At 34.4% G+C, this 13,245-nt stretch overlaps 1 protein-coding gene across 4 annotated transcripts in view; it reads right to left on the reverse strand.

Moving 5' to 3' along the window:
- The window catches only part of MON2 (MON2 homolog, regulator of endosome-to-Golgi trafficking), a 108,821-nt gene that overhangs the window by 45,388 nt on the left and 50,188 nt on the right, over nt 1-13,245 (reverse strand). For all 4 annotated transcript variants that reach the window (XM_024576267.3, XM_024576266.3, XM_053921223.2 and 1 more), the window contains 8 exons: nt 10,794-11,026; nt 6,897-6,978; nt 6,006-6,190; nt 3,779-3,891; nt 3,339-3,443; nt 2,877-2,957; nt 2,725-2,798; nt 2,548-2,638 (listed from right to left, as the gene is read on the reverse strand). In XM_024576267.3, coding sequence (XP_024432035.1) covers nt 2,548-2,638; nt 2,725-2,798; nt 2,877-2,957; nt 3,339-3,443; nt 3,779-3,891; nt 6,006-6,190; nt 6,897-6,978; nt 10,794-11,026 — 964 coding nt within the window. The remainder of the gene's footprint in view (nt 1-2,547; nt 2,639-2,724; nt 2,799-2,876; nt 2,958-3,338; nt 3,444-3,778; nt 3,892-6,005; nt 6,191-6,896; nt 6,979-10,793; nt 11,027-13,245) is intronic.

Here is a 13,245-nt window from a genome sequence, read left to right on the forward strand (position 1 = left end):
TTCTACCTACCCTCAAGTATCCAGAATAGCTCCTAACTGGAAAATGTGTTAGAAACAGACTGCTTTAGTGAGGAAAAAGTAAATTCAAAAATTATACCAGATATAGAGAATGGCTAGTCTTCTGACTAGAAGAATTCTGCTATGGGCTGAAATCTGTGCCCCTGAAACTGCTATGTCGAAACCCTGAGGCCCAATGTTATGGTATTTGGAGATAGAACCTATAAGGAGATAATTAACATTAAATGAGGTCATAAGGATGAAGCCCCGATGCAACTTCTCAATGTCCTTAGAAGAGATACCAAAGAGCTTGCAAGCACTTTTTCCCTCTCCCTCTCTCTCATTTAAAAGAATGTATAGATGTCCAGGCCTCACACCCAAAGATCCTTACTCAGGAAGCCTAGAATGCGGCCCTGACATTTGTATTTTTTAAAAATCCCATAGATGACTTTGATGCACACAGCAGTTACAGCCATGAGTGAAGTGGTTAAGAATGGAGCTCTGGAATGAGACATATGTGAGTTCAAATCCAGCTTCACCAATTACAAAATAGGTGATCTCAGACAGATTACTTAAGCTATTTCATCTATAAAATACAGATACAACTACTGAACGTTAACGGAGTTCAGTAAGAGAACATGATGAAGACAACTTACAGAGCTGTCTTAAACAATTAAATAACATAATGTAAGTTAGTGTCCTACATATAGTAAAGCAAATTATAATTTTGCTTTATTATTACACATTATGCTTTATTCCTTTTGCTTTGTTATTTTTGTTACTGTTATGAGCATGGTAACATGCCTGCACAAGTATAATCAACATCACCTCTTTCTAAAAGAATTTACAGGCTTTACCATCAGCTACTTCCTCAATATATTAGCATAAATTCCTGAAATGAGGACCAATATGAGATGACTGGTCACTTTAAAGCCACAGCTAAATGACACTGATATATACATCTTTAACACCCATAATATTTAACTTACTCAAACAGCTGATATTAAAAAACTTTTAAAAATGTAGAAAAATGGAGGTTTCTATTTATTTGAACATCTGCATATTTATCATTTTTATAGAAAGCACAGTTGAATAAATTCTCTTATGCCTCCATCAAAAAACATTTTTATAAAGTTGATACTTGAATATTTTTATTTCCATTCAACAATTAGCACTCTATTTTGCAAAATTAAAGCCAAAAATGCAGAGATATGAACACGTTCTCACGGAAGTCATCTCTATTCCAGTGTCCATTTTCTCACCATTTGTTCCCTCCAAGCATCTCTGAAATATCACACCTATTCCCACCGCTCTAGGTTAACAATAAACTAATAACAATCAAAGCTCGTATTTTTTTCAGTCCTCATTGATCTTGACTCCTTTTTTTAAAGGTTTTTGAAAATTGATTTCAGAGAGAGGGAACGCTGGGACAGGGGAAGAAAGTGAGAGAGTGAGAGAGAGAGAGAAAGAAAGAAATACCAATTGTTGTTCTACTTATTTATGTAGTCATAGGTTGATTCTTGTGTATGCCCTGACTTGTGATCAACCTCACAATCCTGGCATATCGGGATGATGCCCCAACCAACTGAGTGACCCAGTCGGGGCTGATCTTGACTTCTTGTAACATTTTTCTCTTTTGATTTCCATGATACTGCCCTATCCTACCTATCTAAATCCTACCATTATTTCAGTGTCCAGCTCTAATTCATCTTGATAAATCTTAATTCATTTTAGTAGAAATGTGTACCAAAAATGTCTAAAATGGTAATAAGGATTCAGAGAATTAGTGTCACTAAATAGAGGTACTATTTGGACTCTTGTACCACCTTAACCATGAGCCAAGTAATTAATATGCTCTTTGAAAGTAGAAATCTTGTATTTTCTAGCAGTGTCATGTACATAGTAAGCACTGTACTCATTGAGTGAATGCATAAATTCTTACGACATCATCATATACACTGGCTAAAATTTCACTGAAAATAGTTTAAGATATTAAAAATATTTTACTTTTGTTTTAAGAATTACTCTTAAAGATATAGAATTATTGAGGATAACAAGAAATTTATTACTTCACTATATTTTATAGTATCCTTGTCTTGATCTGGAGTAAACCATACTACATATTTTCAAACACCTTGATGTCTATGTAATTCTCTAGCTATGTGCTATAATACACAAAACACTGTCTTAATAAGACCCTATTGGTTAATCTTTAAATGAGTCATATGAGCCACAATGATAAGCCACAGTATACAGAATTATAATTAAGGACTGGGCAAAATTATAATTAAGAAGCACATGAAACACAGTTTATTCTTCTATTATTATTTTCCATATGAAGAACTGTAAGCCCCCTTCTGCCTCATCCTGTACACAGTGGGACATATCATAACGCAAATCATGTTCTCTTCACTACACCCTCAACAAATAACAATCATAAATGATAAAATCTCAACATAGTAGGGTTAACCTACAAGGCATTACTTACTAGTGTCCCACTAGTAACTAAATAATGTACCATATTTAAAACAAAAAGGTAGAATATCATACCTTATTATTTCCATAGGCCATATCCATTGCTTCTAGGGATAAGGAGCAAAGTGCATTTATTAAATGATGCAATGATACATCATCAAGGTATCTGAAATAAAAAATAAAATAAGTCATTCTGATCAAAATATACACCTAATAATAATGTTTCTACCAATTTAAAAATCTGATTCTTACTGTGAGCTTTCAAACAATCTTGAAAGGATATTGGAAATCACTGGTAAATCCGTCATCACTGCTGTTGTTAGAACCTACGAGAAGAATAAAATTAAATATAATATATAAACATCTTGGAAAGCACTAATTGCGTAAGAATGACTAGAACTTACTGTACTGGGTCCTTCTACAGCTCTCCCAGGTTTCAAGGCACCACCACTGCTAGGCTTTAATCCCAGAATCCATACAAGATGCTGAAAAATTTTTTTAAAAATCAAAACTAAGTAATTTATAACATAAAAATCCTAATAACTAAAATTAAAACCCAGTAGTAACTTTTCATAACTAAAATTAAAAACAGTAGTAGGCTTCTAATAACTAAATTTAAATCAGTAATTAATATACCTATAAAATATTACATCAAGTATAAGCAGTAGAACTTAGGCCATTTTGAGAAGTATTCCAATATTTCATACAATATAAGCCATGTCTGCTTTCCTTTCCAACTTCTCTTTTTTCATATTTACTGCCTATTCCTTCAGCCTGTTCAAAGTACCAGTGGGCATTGCTTAGTTTATTGCTAGTTCTTAGACAGAAAAAGAATACTGACCTCTGACCCAGAGATTACACCATACCTGTAGAGTTGCCAAGACAAGTTGCCACGATGTTCCAAGAACAGCCCCATGACAGTGTGCCAAGTTAAGTAAAGTCCTCATACACTGGATATTTTTGGAAGTTAGCTATATTTTAAAAAGACAGAACTGTTACACATTCTTGAAAATTAAAAGCTTGTAAAGAAGCATTAATATATTCAAACTGTTAAAAAATAAAAACCAAAAATATTAAGAAAATAGGTTTGGATGGTTTTGTATATAGAACAAATTCATTTGCTTTAAGTTGGTTGTTATCATTGATGGTTATGATAATGTCAACTGCATATTCATCTAATTTTTTCTAAAGGTAACACCCAGGTAAAAGAAAGTAAATAAGTAGAAATTTTGACAAACACACAAAAAAAGGTACAAAAGTTTCCATGAAAGTTAATTGGTAACCAAGAAAAGGACAAATACTTTACCATTACTGTTCCTTGAGGCTGGACTGCTAGGGGTTGACCCACGGCCACAACTTGCTGGTGAGATTCACTCGATGGACTTATCATCATAACATTTTGGCCCTGAATGGAATATGCTACAACAGAAAAGAATACCTAAATAATTCAAAAATACTTTTATGTTACATTCAAAGTAATGTTTTATTTTAAGAGATTAACTTGATTAAACTAAGTTCAACTATGATACTTAATTGCCTATATGCAAACATTTTTAAAACTCAGGAAGTGCAAAAACAATGACAAGTTAGGCAAATATTAAATAATTTTCTATATAACTTTAACAAATAATGAAACTTTGGTAGATTTCTTTAAAAGCACTTAGAATTAGGACACTATTTTAAACATATATTCCCAGTAAACTTTTCAATTAGAGATCAAAATTCACATTTTCAGTTTAAAAACTGAATTATCACATTGAAATATATTTATATTGCATGTAACAAAGTGAAAAGTATAGAATGAACTTGGTCATAGACCAGTATCTGCAAATTATAAAGGACTACTCTAAATATAAGAGAAAACTGTATAATATTGGCCTGATACAAAAGATTAGCAGTTTGGGTCAAATGTATCCTCTGCATTTCCTAGTTTTAGGAGTAATTCTCAAATGTATACGTTCACATCCATATACAAATAAATGTTAAGTGTCAACAGCTTTTTTTGTAATCTAAAGTTTTCTTTCTTTAGCTTTGAACAGGGTCTGAAGATTTACCAAAATACTGACAATTAACAAACTGATACCGTATCAACATTCCAGGGTTCTCTTCCACTCAAGTGACAAATCATTTCAGTTCAATACCCAGATGCCAAAATAATAATACTTATGGAAACCCCAGGAGTGTTGTGAAATAACCAACCAATCAATCAATCAGGCTCCCAGGTTAAAAGCAAATTAATTGGTTGGACTTTTTATGAATTTGATTCTTCAGATTCCTGGGGAAGGCAGGACAGGGACAGGAATCCCTTAGGAATATTCAGAGAACATAGTTTCTTCCCACAGCTGGCTACAAAGAGCACTGGTGATTCCCAAGGCAACCGACACCGCAAAGAAAAACCTCAGCACCCCCTCACCCTCCATCAACACTGCGAAGAAAAATTTCAGCGCCCCCACCCCAATACTCCCATCACCCCCTGCAACTCAATAGTAACCGTGTGTGAAAACTAAGATGGTCCAGGTAGAACTGAATATGGAAAAAGAAATGTAAAACTTCATGTTCTTATTTAAAGTATCCAACAATTGAGTTCCTTTTCCACATAGTTAACAGAAAAACTGTACTGATAAAGTAGGACATGGAAAACTTTCAAAGCATCACACAATCTTACAAAAGACAAACTCCAATTAGCAATCATTTTTCACACCTGATGATATTCCCATAAATTTATGTGAAGACACTATGAGGCAAAGAAGTACTTGACTTTTTTCTTTCCATGAATCAGTAAAATCAATATAATCCTAAAGTTATATTTTATGTGCATATAAAATGTTCGTGTATTTAATTTTTTTTAAAATTTCACTCTGTTTAATACTTTCTACACCTGGATCTGGGGTTTCATTATTTGGGCAGCAGCTATACATAAAAAATAAATAAAAAATAAAAACCAAATGTTTTGAAAGTATCCCACAAGAAAAAAATTTTCTGAATATCAACTTAATTTAAGTGGTTGCAAACATTACTATTCTACAAACTACCATTTCAAGCGTATATTATAATTTACATAGGATTTCCAGACATCTTCTTTTATCCACCAATTATTTTTTTTTGAAGATTTTATTTATTTATTTTTAGACAGAGGGGAAGGGAGGGAGAAAGAGGAGAGAAACATCAATGTGTGGTTGCCTCTTATGCACCCCCTACCAAGGGTCTGGCTCACAACCCAGGCATGTGCCCTGGACTGTGAATCTATCTGGTGATCCTTTGGTTCGCAGGATGGCACTCAATCCACTGAACTACACCAGCCAGGGCTCCTCCCATATATTATTTAAAATTGATATTATTCTCCCCTACCCTCATTTCCACTATTTCAAAAAGATAGGAGAAGTTGAAGTTCAGGGACATTAACCTCTCACAGAGGTCACAGAGTCTGTGAGTAGAAAAGCAGAGGCTGAAACTCAGAATTTCTATAATCTTTTCTCTATGCTATGTCCCCCCACCACTAGATGAACAGAACTTTGAGTAAACTGAAGACTTACATTTGTTGGAAAGTGTGGCTGCAGTGGTGGTATTCAGTACTGTAAGAGCATAATGGGGAGGCAGGGAACCTTTGCATATTGCAGTTATAAAGGCATCTCTTGAAGTTACTAGACCCAGTCTTCCACAAAGAGCAGCCATTGTCAGTTCAGCTTTTAAAATATTCTCAGTAGCAGCTTCATCTGTGCTGAAAAAAATAAAATATTTTATGTAATATGATTAATATGATTTATTTTTAATTATAGGACAGACATGTGGAATTAGGTATTTGGTGAAATTTTAAGAAAATCTATTAATAATTGTCAAAATCAATATACTTAAAAGAAGAATTTTAACTAATATATATCTCAAAATTAAAAATATCAAGCATTTTAAAATCAGTGAGTTCTGAAATTCCGAAGAAAAGCATCAAAGAAATTGAGTAACATTGTAACTATAAAGCAGCAGTAAGGATTGAAATAATTTTAGGTTATATTTTCCATTAAAATAGTCACAAGAGTTCTGGTAGGGAGCTGGGCAAGAATAGAATGGGGGACGAGATTCAAAACAAAGAATAGCCCTGACTGGTATGGCTCAGTGGGTTGGATATCATCCAGCAAAGTGAAAGGTTGTAGGTTCGATTCTTGTCAGGGCACATGCCTGAGTTGTGGGCTAGGACCCTGGTTGGGGGTATGCGAGAGGCGACTGATCGATATTTCTCTTCCTCTCTTTCTCCCTCCCTTCCCCTCTCTTTAAAAACAAATAAATAAGATCTTTAAAAAAAAAACCAAAGAATGCACAAATAAAAAACTAAAATTAGAAAATAATTCTTAGGGAAAATTTAGGTAAACCATTTTAGTGTTTTTTTTTTGTTAACTGTCACATGCAATATAAAACTTACAAAGACTTAATACCTGGCATCAAGAAGGAGTGAGAGGGCAGCAAGTAGACCACACCAGCAAGCATTCACCATTTCTTCCCAAACAGCTCTATTAACTTAAAGAAAAAAATAACATACAATATTTGATGATAATTATAGATAACACCGTACTTGACAATATTCCAAACTCTAAAATCTCCCTGGTCATGTGATAATATACCAAATATTCCATCAACAACTCAATTATTCAATATTAGAGTTCTTATACTTAAAATATATCTGAATAAATGAAAACTTCAAAAGCACATTATAGTTTCAGAATTCGATGTCTTAAAACTAAGTTATTTTAAAATATCAACGGTAAGATCTTTTTGTATACAAGTTAACTGATATCATATATATACCACTGTTTCAAGCGTATAATTTACAAAGGATTTCCAGACATCATCTTTTATCCTCTCCATTATTGTTTAAAATTGGTATTATTCTCCTCTACCTTCATTTCCACTATTTTAAAAAGATGGAAGAAACTGAAGTTCAGGGACATTAACTTCTCACTGAGGAAGTTATATATTAGATCAATTCCCATTCCCTTTCCCTTAATTGGGCCAAACTTTCACCCTATGTGAACAGCTGCGAGTGAGTCAATGTAATAAGCTGGTTCAGCCAGAAGACTGGTTACATATATTGGGAATTGAGCAAATAAGTAAACGCATTGAGTAAAATGGGATCAAGTTTCTCACTGTGGAAGAAGGGAATTACAAATATGGGAAGTAAAATAAAAACTTTGTCTTATTAAACTGTAACTGGAAAAAATGTGATCTCTTGGTATTTAAAATAAGGAAATATTTTTTTTAATGTAGGGAGATGTGTGCTTATGTATGTGTATGTATGTGTATTTTCTTTTTTTAAAATATTTTATTGATTATGCTACTACAGTTGTCCCATTTCCCCCACTTTATTCTCCGCCCTGTAAACCCCCTCCCACCCACATCCCCCCACCGCCTTAGTTCATGTCCATGAGTCGTACATATAAGTTCTTTGGCTTCTACATTTCCTATACTATTCTTACCCTCCCCCTGTCTATTTTGTACCTACCATGTATGCCACTTATTCCCTCTACCTTTTCCCCCATTCTCCTCCTATTCTCCCCCCTCTCTCCTGGCTTATAACTCTTCATGTGATCTCCATTTCTGATTCTGTTCCTGTTCTAGTTGTTTGCTTAGTTTTTTTTTTTTTCTAGGTTCAGTTTTTAATAGTTGTGAATTCGTTGTCATTTTACTGTTCATATTTTTTATCTTTTTCTTATATAAGTCCCTTTAACATTTCATATAGTAAGGGCTTGGTGATGATGAACTCCTTTAACTTGACCTTATCTGGGAAGCACTTTATCTGCCCTTCCATTCTAAATGACAGCTTTGCTGGATAGAGTCATCTTGGAGGTAGATCCTTATCTTTCCTGACTTTGAATACTTCTTTCCAGCCCCTTCTTGCCTATAAGGATTCTTTTGAGAAATCAGCTGACAGTCTTATGGGAACTCCTTGGTAGGTAATTGTGTCCTTTTCTGTTGCTGCTTTTAAGATTCTCTCGTTATTGTTAACCTTGGGTAATGTAATTATGATGTGCCTTGATGTGTGTTTCCTTGGGTCCAACTTCTTTGGGACTGTCTGAGCTTCCTGGACTTCCTGGAAGTCTAGTTCCTTCACCAGATTGGGAAAGTTCTCTGTTGTTATTTTTTCAATTTCTTGCTCTTCCTCTTCTCCTTCTGGCACCCCTATGATTCGGATGTTGGAATGTTTCATGATGTCTTGGAGGTTCCTAAGCCTCTCCTCATATTTTTTAATTTCTTGTTTCTTCATCTGTTGTGGTTGAATGTTTATTTCTTCCTTCTGTTCCAAACCATTGATTTGAGTCCCAGTTTCCTTCCCTTCACTGTTGGTTCCCTTTATTTCACTTTTTATAGCCTTCACTTTTTCCTCTATTTTGCGACCATACTCAACCAATTCTGTGAGCATCCTGATTATCAGTATTTTGAACTGTGCATCTGATAGACTGGCTATCTCTTCGTCACTTAATTGTATTTTTTCTGGAGCTTTGATCTGTCTTTTCATTTGAGCCATGTTTTTTTGTCTTGGTGCACCTGTTGTGTAGTAAGGGGCAGAGCCTTAGGTGTTCACCAGGGCAGGGCAATCCATGTTGCTCCGTTGTGACACTGGATGTGGGGGAGGGGTCCAAGTGGAACAATGCCTCTTGCTCAGCCTTCTGCCCACTTTCAGTCACTCCCACCACTACCCACAAGCAAAGTGATCCCTTCTGGTGCTGATTCCTGGGTGGGCAGCTTTCTGCACATTCTAGGACCCTGTGGATATTTCCAACTAACTCTCCTGTGAGGCCAGGAGTTTCTCCTGTTGCCACAACCCCCACAGATTTTTCCAGTCAGATGTTTTAAGGCTTTATTTCCCCATGCTGGAACCCTGGGTTGTGTGGTCTGTGTTGCACCCTAGTTGTTCCTCCTGGTTTATCTGCACACAAATGTGGGACCACCACTCCACCAGCTGCCACCTTGCCCATCCCTGTCCTCCAGCTACCACCTTGCCACAGTTCTCTCTGCCCTGGCTGCTCATCTCCACTCCTCCTACCAGTATGGATAAATGTTTCTTCTTTAACTCCTTGGTTGTTGGACTTCCATATTGTTCAATTTTCTGTCTGTTCTGGCTGGTTTTTGTTTTTAAATTCATTGTTGTCCTTCTTTTGGTTGTGCGAGGAGGCACAGTGCGTCTATCTATGCCTCTATCTTGGCTGGAAGTCCTATGTGTGTGCATTTTCTATGCAAGTACCAAGAAGCATACCTACTGCCCATCTGTTAATTTCTAAATACTATTCTGCACTAAAAGAAACAAGGGCTCCTTGAAAAAATAACCAGGCAAGAAAAATCCAAGATGAGCTTGGAACAATTTGTTGTATCAGACAGTAAGAGCATGCTCAGTAAACGAAAAAAGGGCACAAGGATAGATTAAAAGGGCACACAGGCTAGCTTGGAAAGAGTCCCCACTGGTCATGTCAAGGACAATTTGAGTGTCAAACCAAGTAATGATAATCACAAAGTAAAACCCTTTGAATAAAACAGAAATATAAGAATTCATACTAATGTAAATAAATAAATAAATAAATATAAACAAATGAGGGAAAAGAGAAAGCTCTTTTACAGTAGAGGTCTCAAAGTATTTCTCCATATAAAGTTAAAAATTATCTTTACACTGAAGAAACATGGTGGATATATTAACCAAATGATAAAAGTTAACATCACCAATAATGTGACATAGTGACAATGTATATCTCCTGATATGTGGAACATAATAAGAACAGCACAGCAACATTTCTGCCAAAAGTGATTAAATTGAATCAAATTATGAAAAAACAGAAGACAAACCCAAACTGACTGGCCTATACCATTAAAAAATGTCAAGGCCATATAAAACAAGAAGGAATTAAGGAACTTTTCAAGATTAAAGTACAGTATAGAGTCATGGAACTAAATTTAATATGTGATCCTGGACACCATAAGGATGTTACTGGGGCAATTGGAAAAATTTAAATGACATCTGGGACTAGATGGTGATATTGGTTTGATGCTAAAGTTTTAATGGTGACTGTACTGTGGTTCTGTAGGAAACTGCCCTTATTTTTAGAAAATACACATTAAAGTATTATGGGTTCTCACGTTTCCAACTTATTCTAAAATGGTTCAGAAAAAAAGGACAGTGACATATATATATATAAACAGAGAGAATGATAATGTAAATAGGGTGTTGTTAACTACTGGGAAATCAGGGTGAAGAATATATGAGAACTCTATTATTTTTGCAACCTCTCTGTAAATTTCAAATTATTTCAAATTAGAAATTTAAAATATAGATCATAATAATATACCTCTTTCCTTATCCATTTGGTCTGATGTTGACTGTAATTCTGGCTGTCCCGATGACTGTGTTGATGAAGAAGCTGCTTCACTGGTAGTCTGACATTCTGTTTCGATCTCTCCTAACTCCCCTTCAATCATACTAGTGATTCCACGTACAAGGTCTAGCAAACAATGGAATGCCACAGACATGGCATAACCTTCTGGTATGGTTGGGGGCTCGACTTTGTCCAACATCTCTAGGCTGAAATTATGAAAAAAACAGAACACTAATTAGAAGCCTCAGTGATGAAAATATATTAAGCTGTTTCTATAATCTGTAGGTTATAGAAATAAATTTGGTTTGCTATTAACAGAATAGCAAAAGTAAATGAACATTACTGGGTTTTTTCCTCCTCCTTCATGGTATTCTAGGAAACTCACTAGAAAACTTACAGCCTGACCACTGCCATAACTGATTATTTTAATAATTTACTTTTTTGCCTCTCTCCAAATTGTGCCAATATTTTCATGAATTGTTGATATTTAAAAAAACAAGACTTACATACAAAGTAGGGTAAAACTTAAACCGATTATAAAATATCTCAAAGACTGACTTGGAGCTTTTAAAATAAGGTGCTATCAAATCAAATCAATCTTATAAAAAGGAAGATGCTTTCACACTGGGGAAAAAGTATTTATTATTGTGAATATCAAGCTCACTTATCCCAGATACAATCTGCCAACATGTTAAGAGTAACACTTAGAGCATCAATGTGTCAAGTTCAAATTTTAGAGAAATTTCTACCCATGGTTAGGACAAAGCTTTAAAAAAAGACAACAAATCTTTTGTCTTAAATCATGGCAAATAGGGAATTATGGTTTTAATTTCCTTAATTTCAGAGTATGTTGAGATAATTCAATGTAGAAAGAACAATTCAATGAGGAAAGAATTAATGGTGCTAGAACAACTGGATATTCACATATAAAAGAGTGATATCAGAGCTCTATATTAAACATACAAAAATGAACACAAAATGAGTCAGTGACCTAAACAAAAGAGGTAAAACTAAAACTTCTTAGAAGAAAACATGGTCAAAAACACTTACCCCCTGGGATGGCTATAACCAAAAGATAGACAATGACAAGCATTGTTGAGGATGTGGAGAAATTTGAACCCCCATACATTGTTGTTGGGAATGCAAAATGGTGTGGTGACTTGAGAAAATAGTTTGGCAGTTCTTCAAAAAGTTATACATACAGTAACTATATGACCCAACAATGCTACCCCTAGGTTTGTATCAAGAGAAATGAAAACATATGTCTATGCAAAAATTTGTAGACAAATGCTCATAGCAGCATTATTTATTGCCAAAAAGTGGAGACTACCCAAATGTCTATCATTAAGGAAGAGATAAACAAAATGATGTATCATACACTGGAATATTATTCAGCCATAAAAAGAACTGAAGTACCTACAACATGGATGAACCTTAAAAACATTATGCTAAATGAAAGAAGCATGACACAAAAGAATATTTATTGTGTGACTCCATATATATGAAATAATATGCAGACCAGGCAAATCAACAGAGACAGAAAGTACATTAGTGATTGCTTGGGGGTGGGGAAAGAGAGATTGGAGAATGAATGCTAATGAATATGGGGTTTCTTTCTGGGACAAAAATGTTCTGGAATTAGATGGTAGTTATGAGGCATAACTTCTGAGTATAACAAAACCATAAACTATACACTGTAAAAGGGTGAACTTTATGGTATATGAATTATATATCAAAAACAAAATTAAAATCACCAAGAAAAGCTAATAAAAGTTGTTTAGTATTTTAAATTCTAAAAGTCCCTGAATCATAATCAAGACTAGATAAGGCAGAATGTTTATTAAAAAGTAAGAACTCAAAATAAAAAATAAAAACACCTATGAATAGCTATCATTTATTGACTCTCAACCTGGGACTCCTCAAGTTTTTTGTATATATTCTCATTTAACTCCTCACAAAAACTCTAAGAGATAGATGATGAAACTGAGAACTAAGTTATTAATCAGTTTTTAACCCAAGTCAGACTCTAAAGCCTACCAATTTAACCTCTAATATGTGCCAACTCTGAGCATTTTAAAATTTAGGTAATCAATATGAATATATTTACATTATTATCCAAGAAATTTAAGCTCAAATGAAGAGGTAAAGTTTCTGGGTCTAATTTTTACCTGGCTAATTAGCCTTATAGAGCCACAAAACTAATTTTTTGTACTTATTAGTACAAAACTAACAAATGTTAAGCATCTTGTTAGACAAATCTCTATTTTTAAAGAACATATGATCTATTGGGAAACTACATCTGTAACAGATAAAATAATCCCAAATATCAGAAACTCTAACTCTCAAATTCTACGGTACAGACTTTTAAGTGCTAAAATACTTAAGAGACAAAGGTAATTTATACTTTTTATTCATACTGCAAACG

This window comes from Desmodus rotundus, chromosome 3, assembly GCF_022682495.2.
Source record: "Desmodus rotundus isolate HL8 chromosome 3, HLdesRot8A.1, whole genome shotgun sequence".
NCBI classification, from domain to species: Eukaryota; Metazoa; Chordata; class Mammalia; order Chiroptera; family Phyllostomidae; genus Desmodus; species Desmodus rotundus.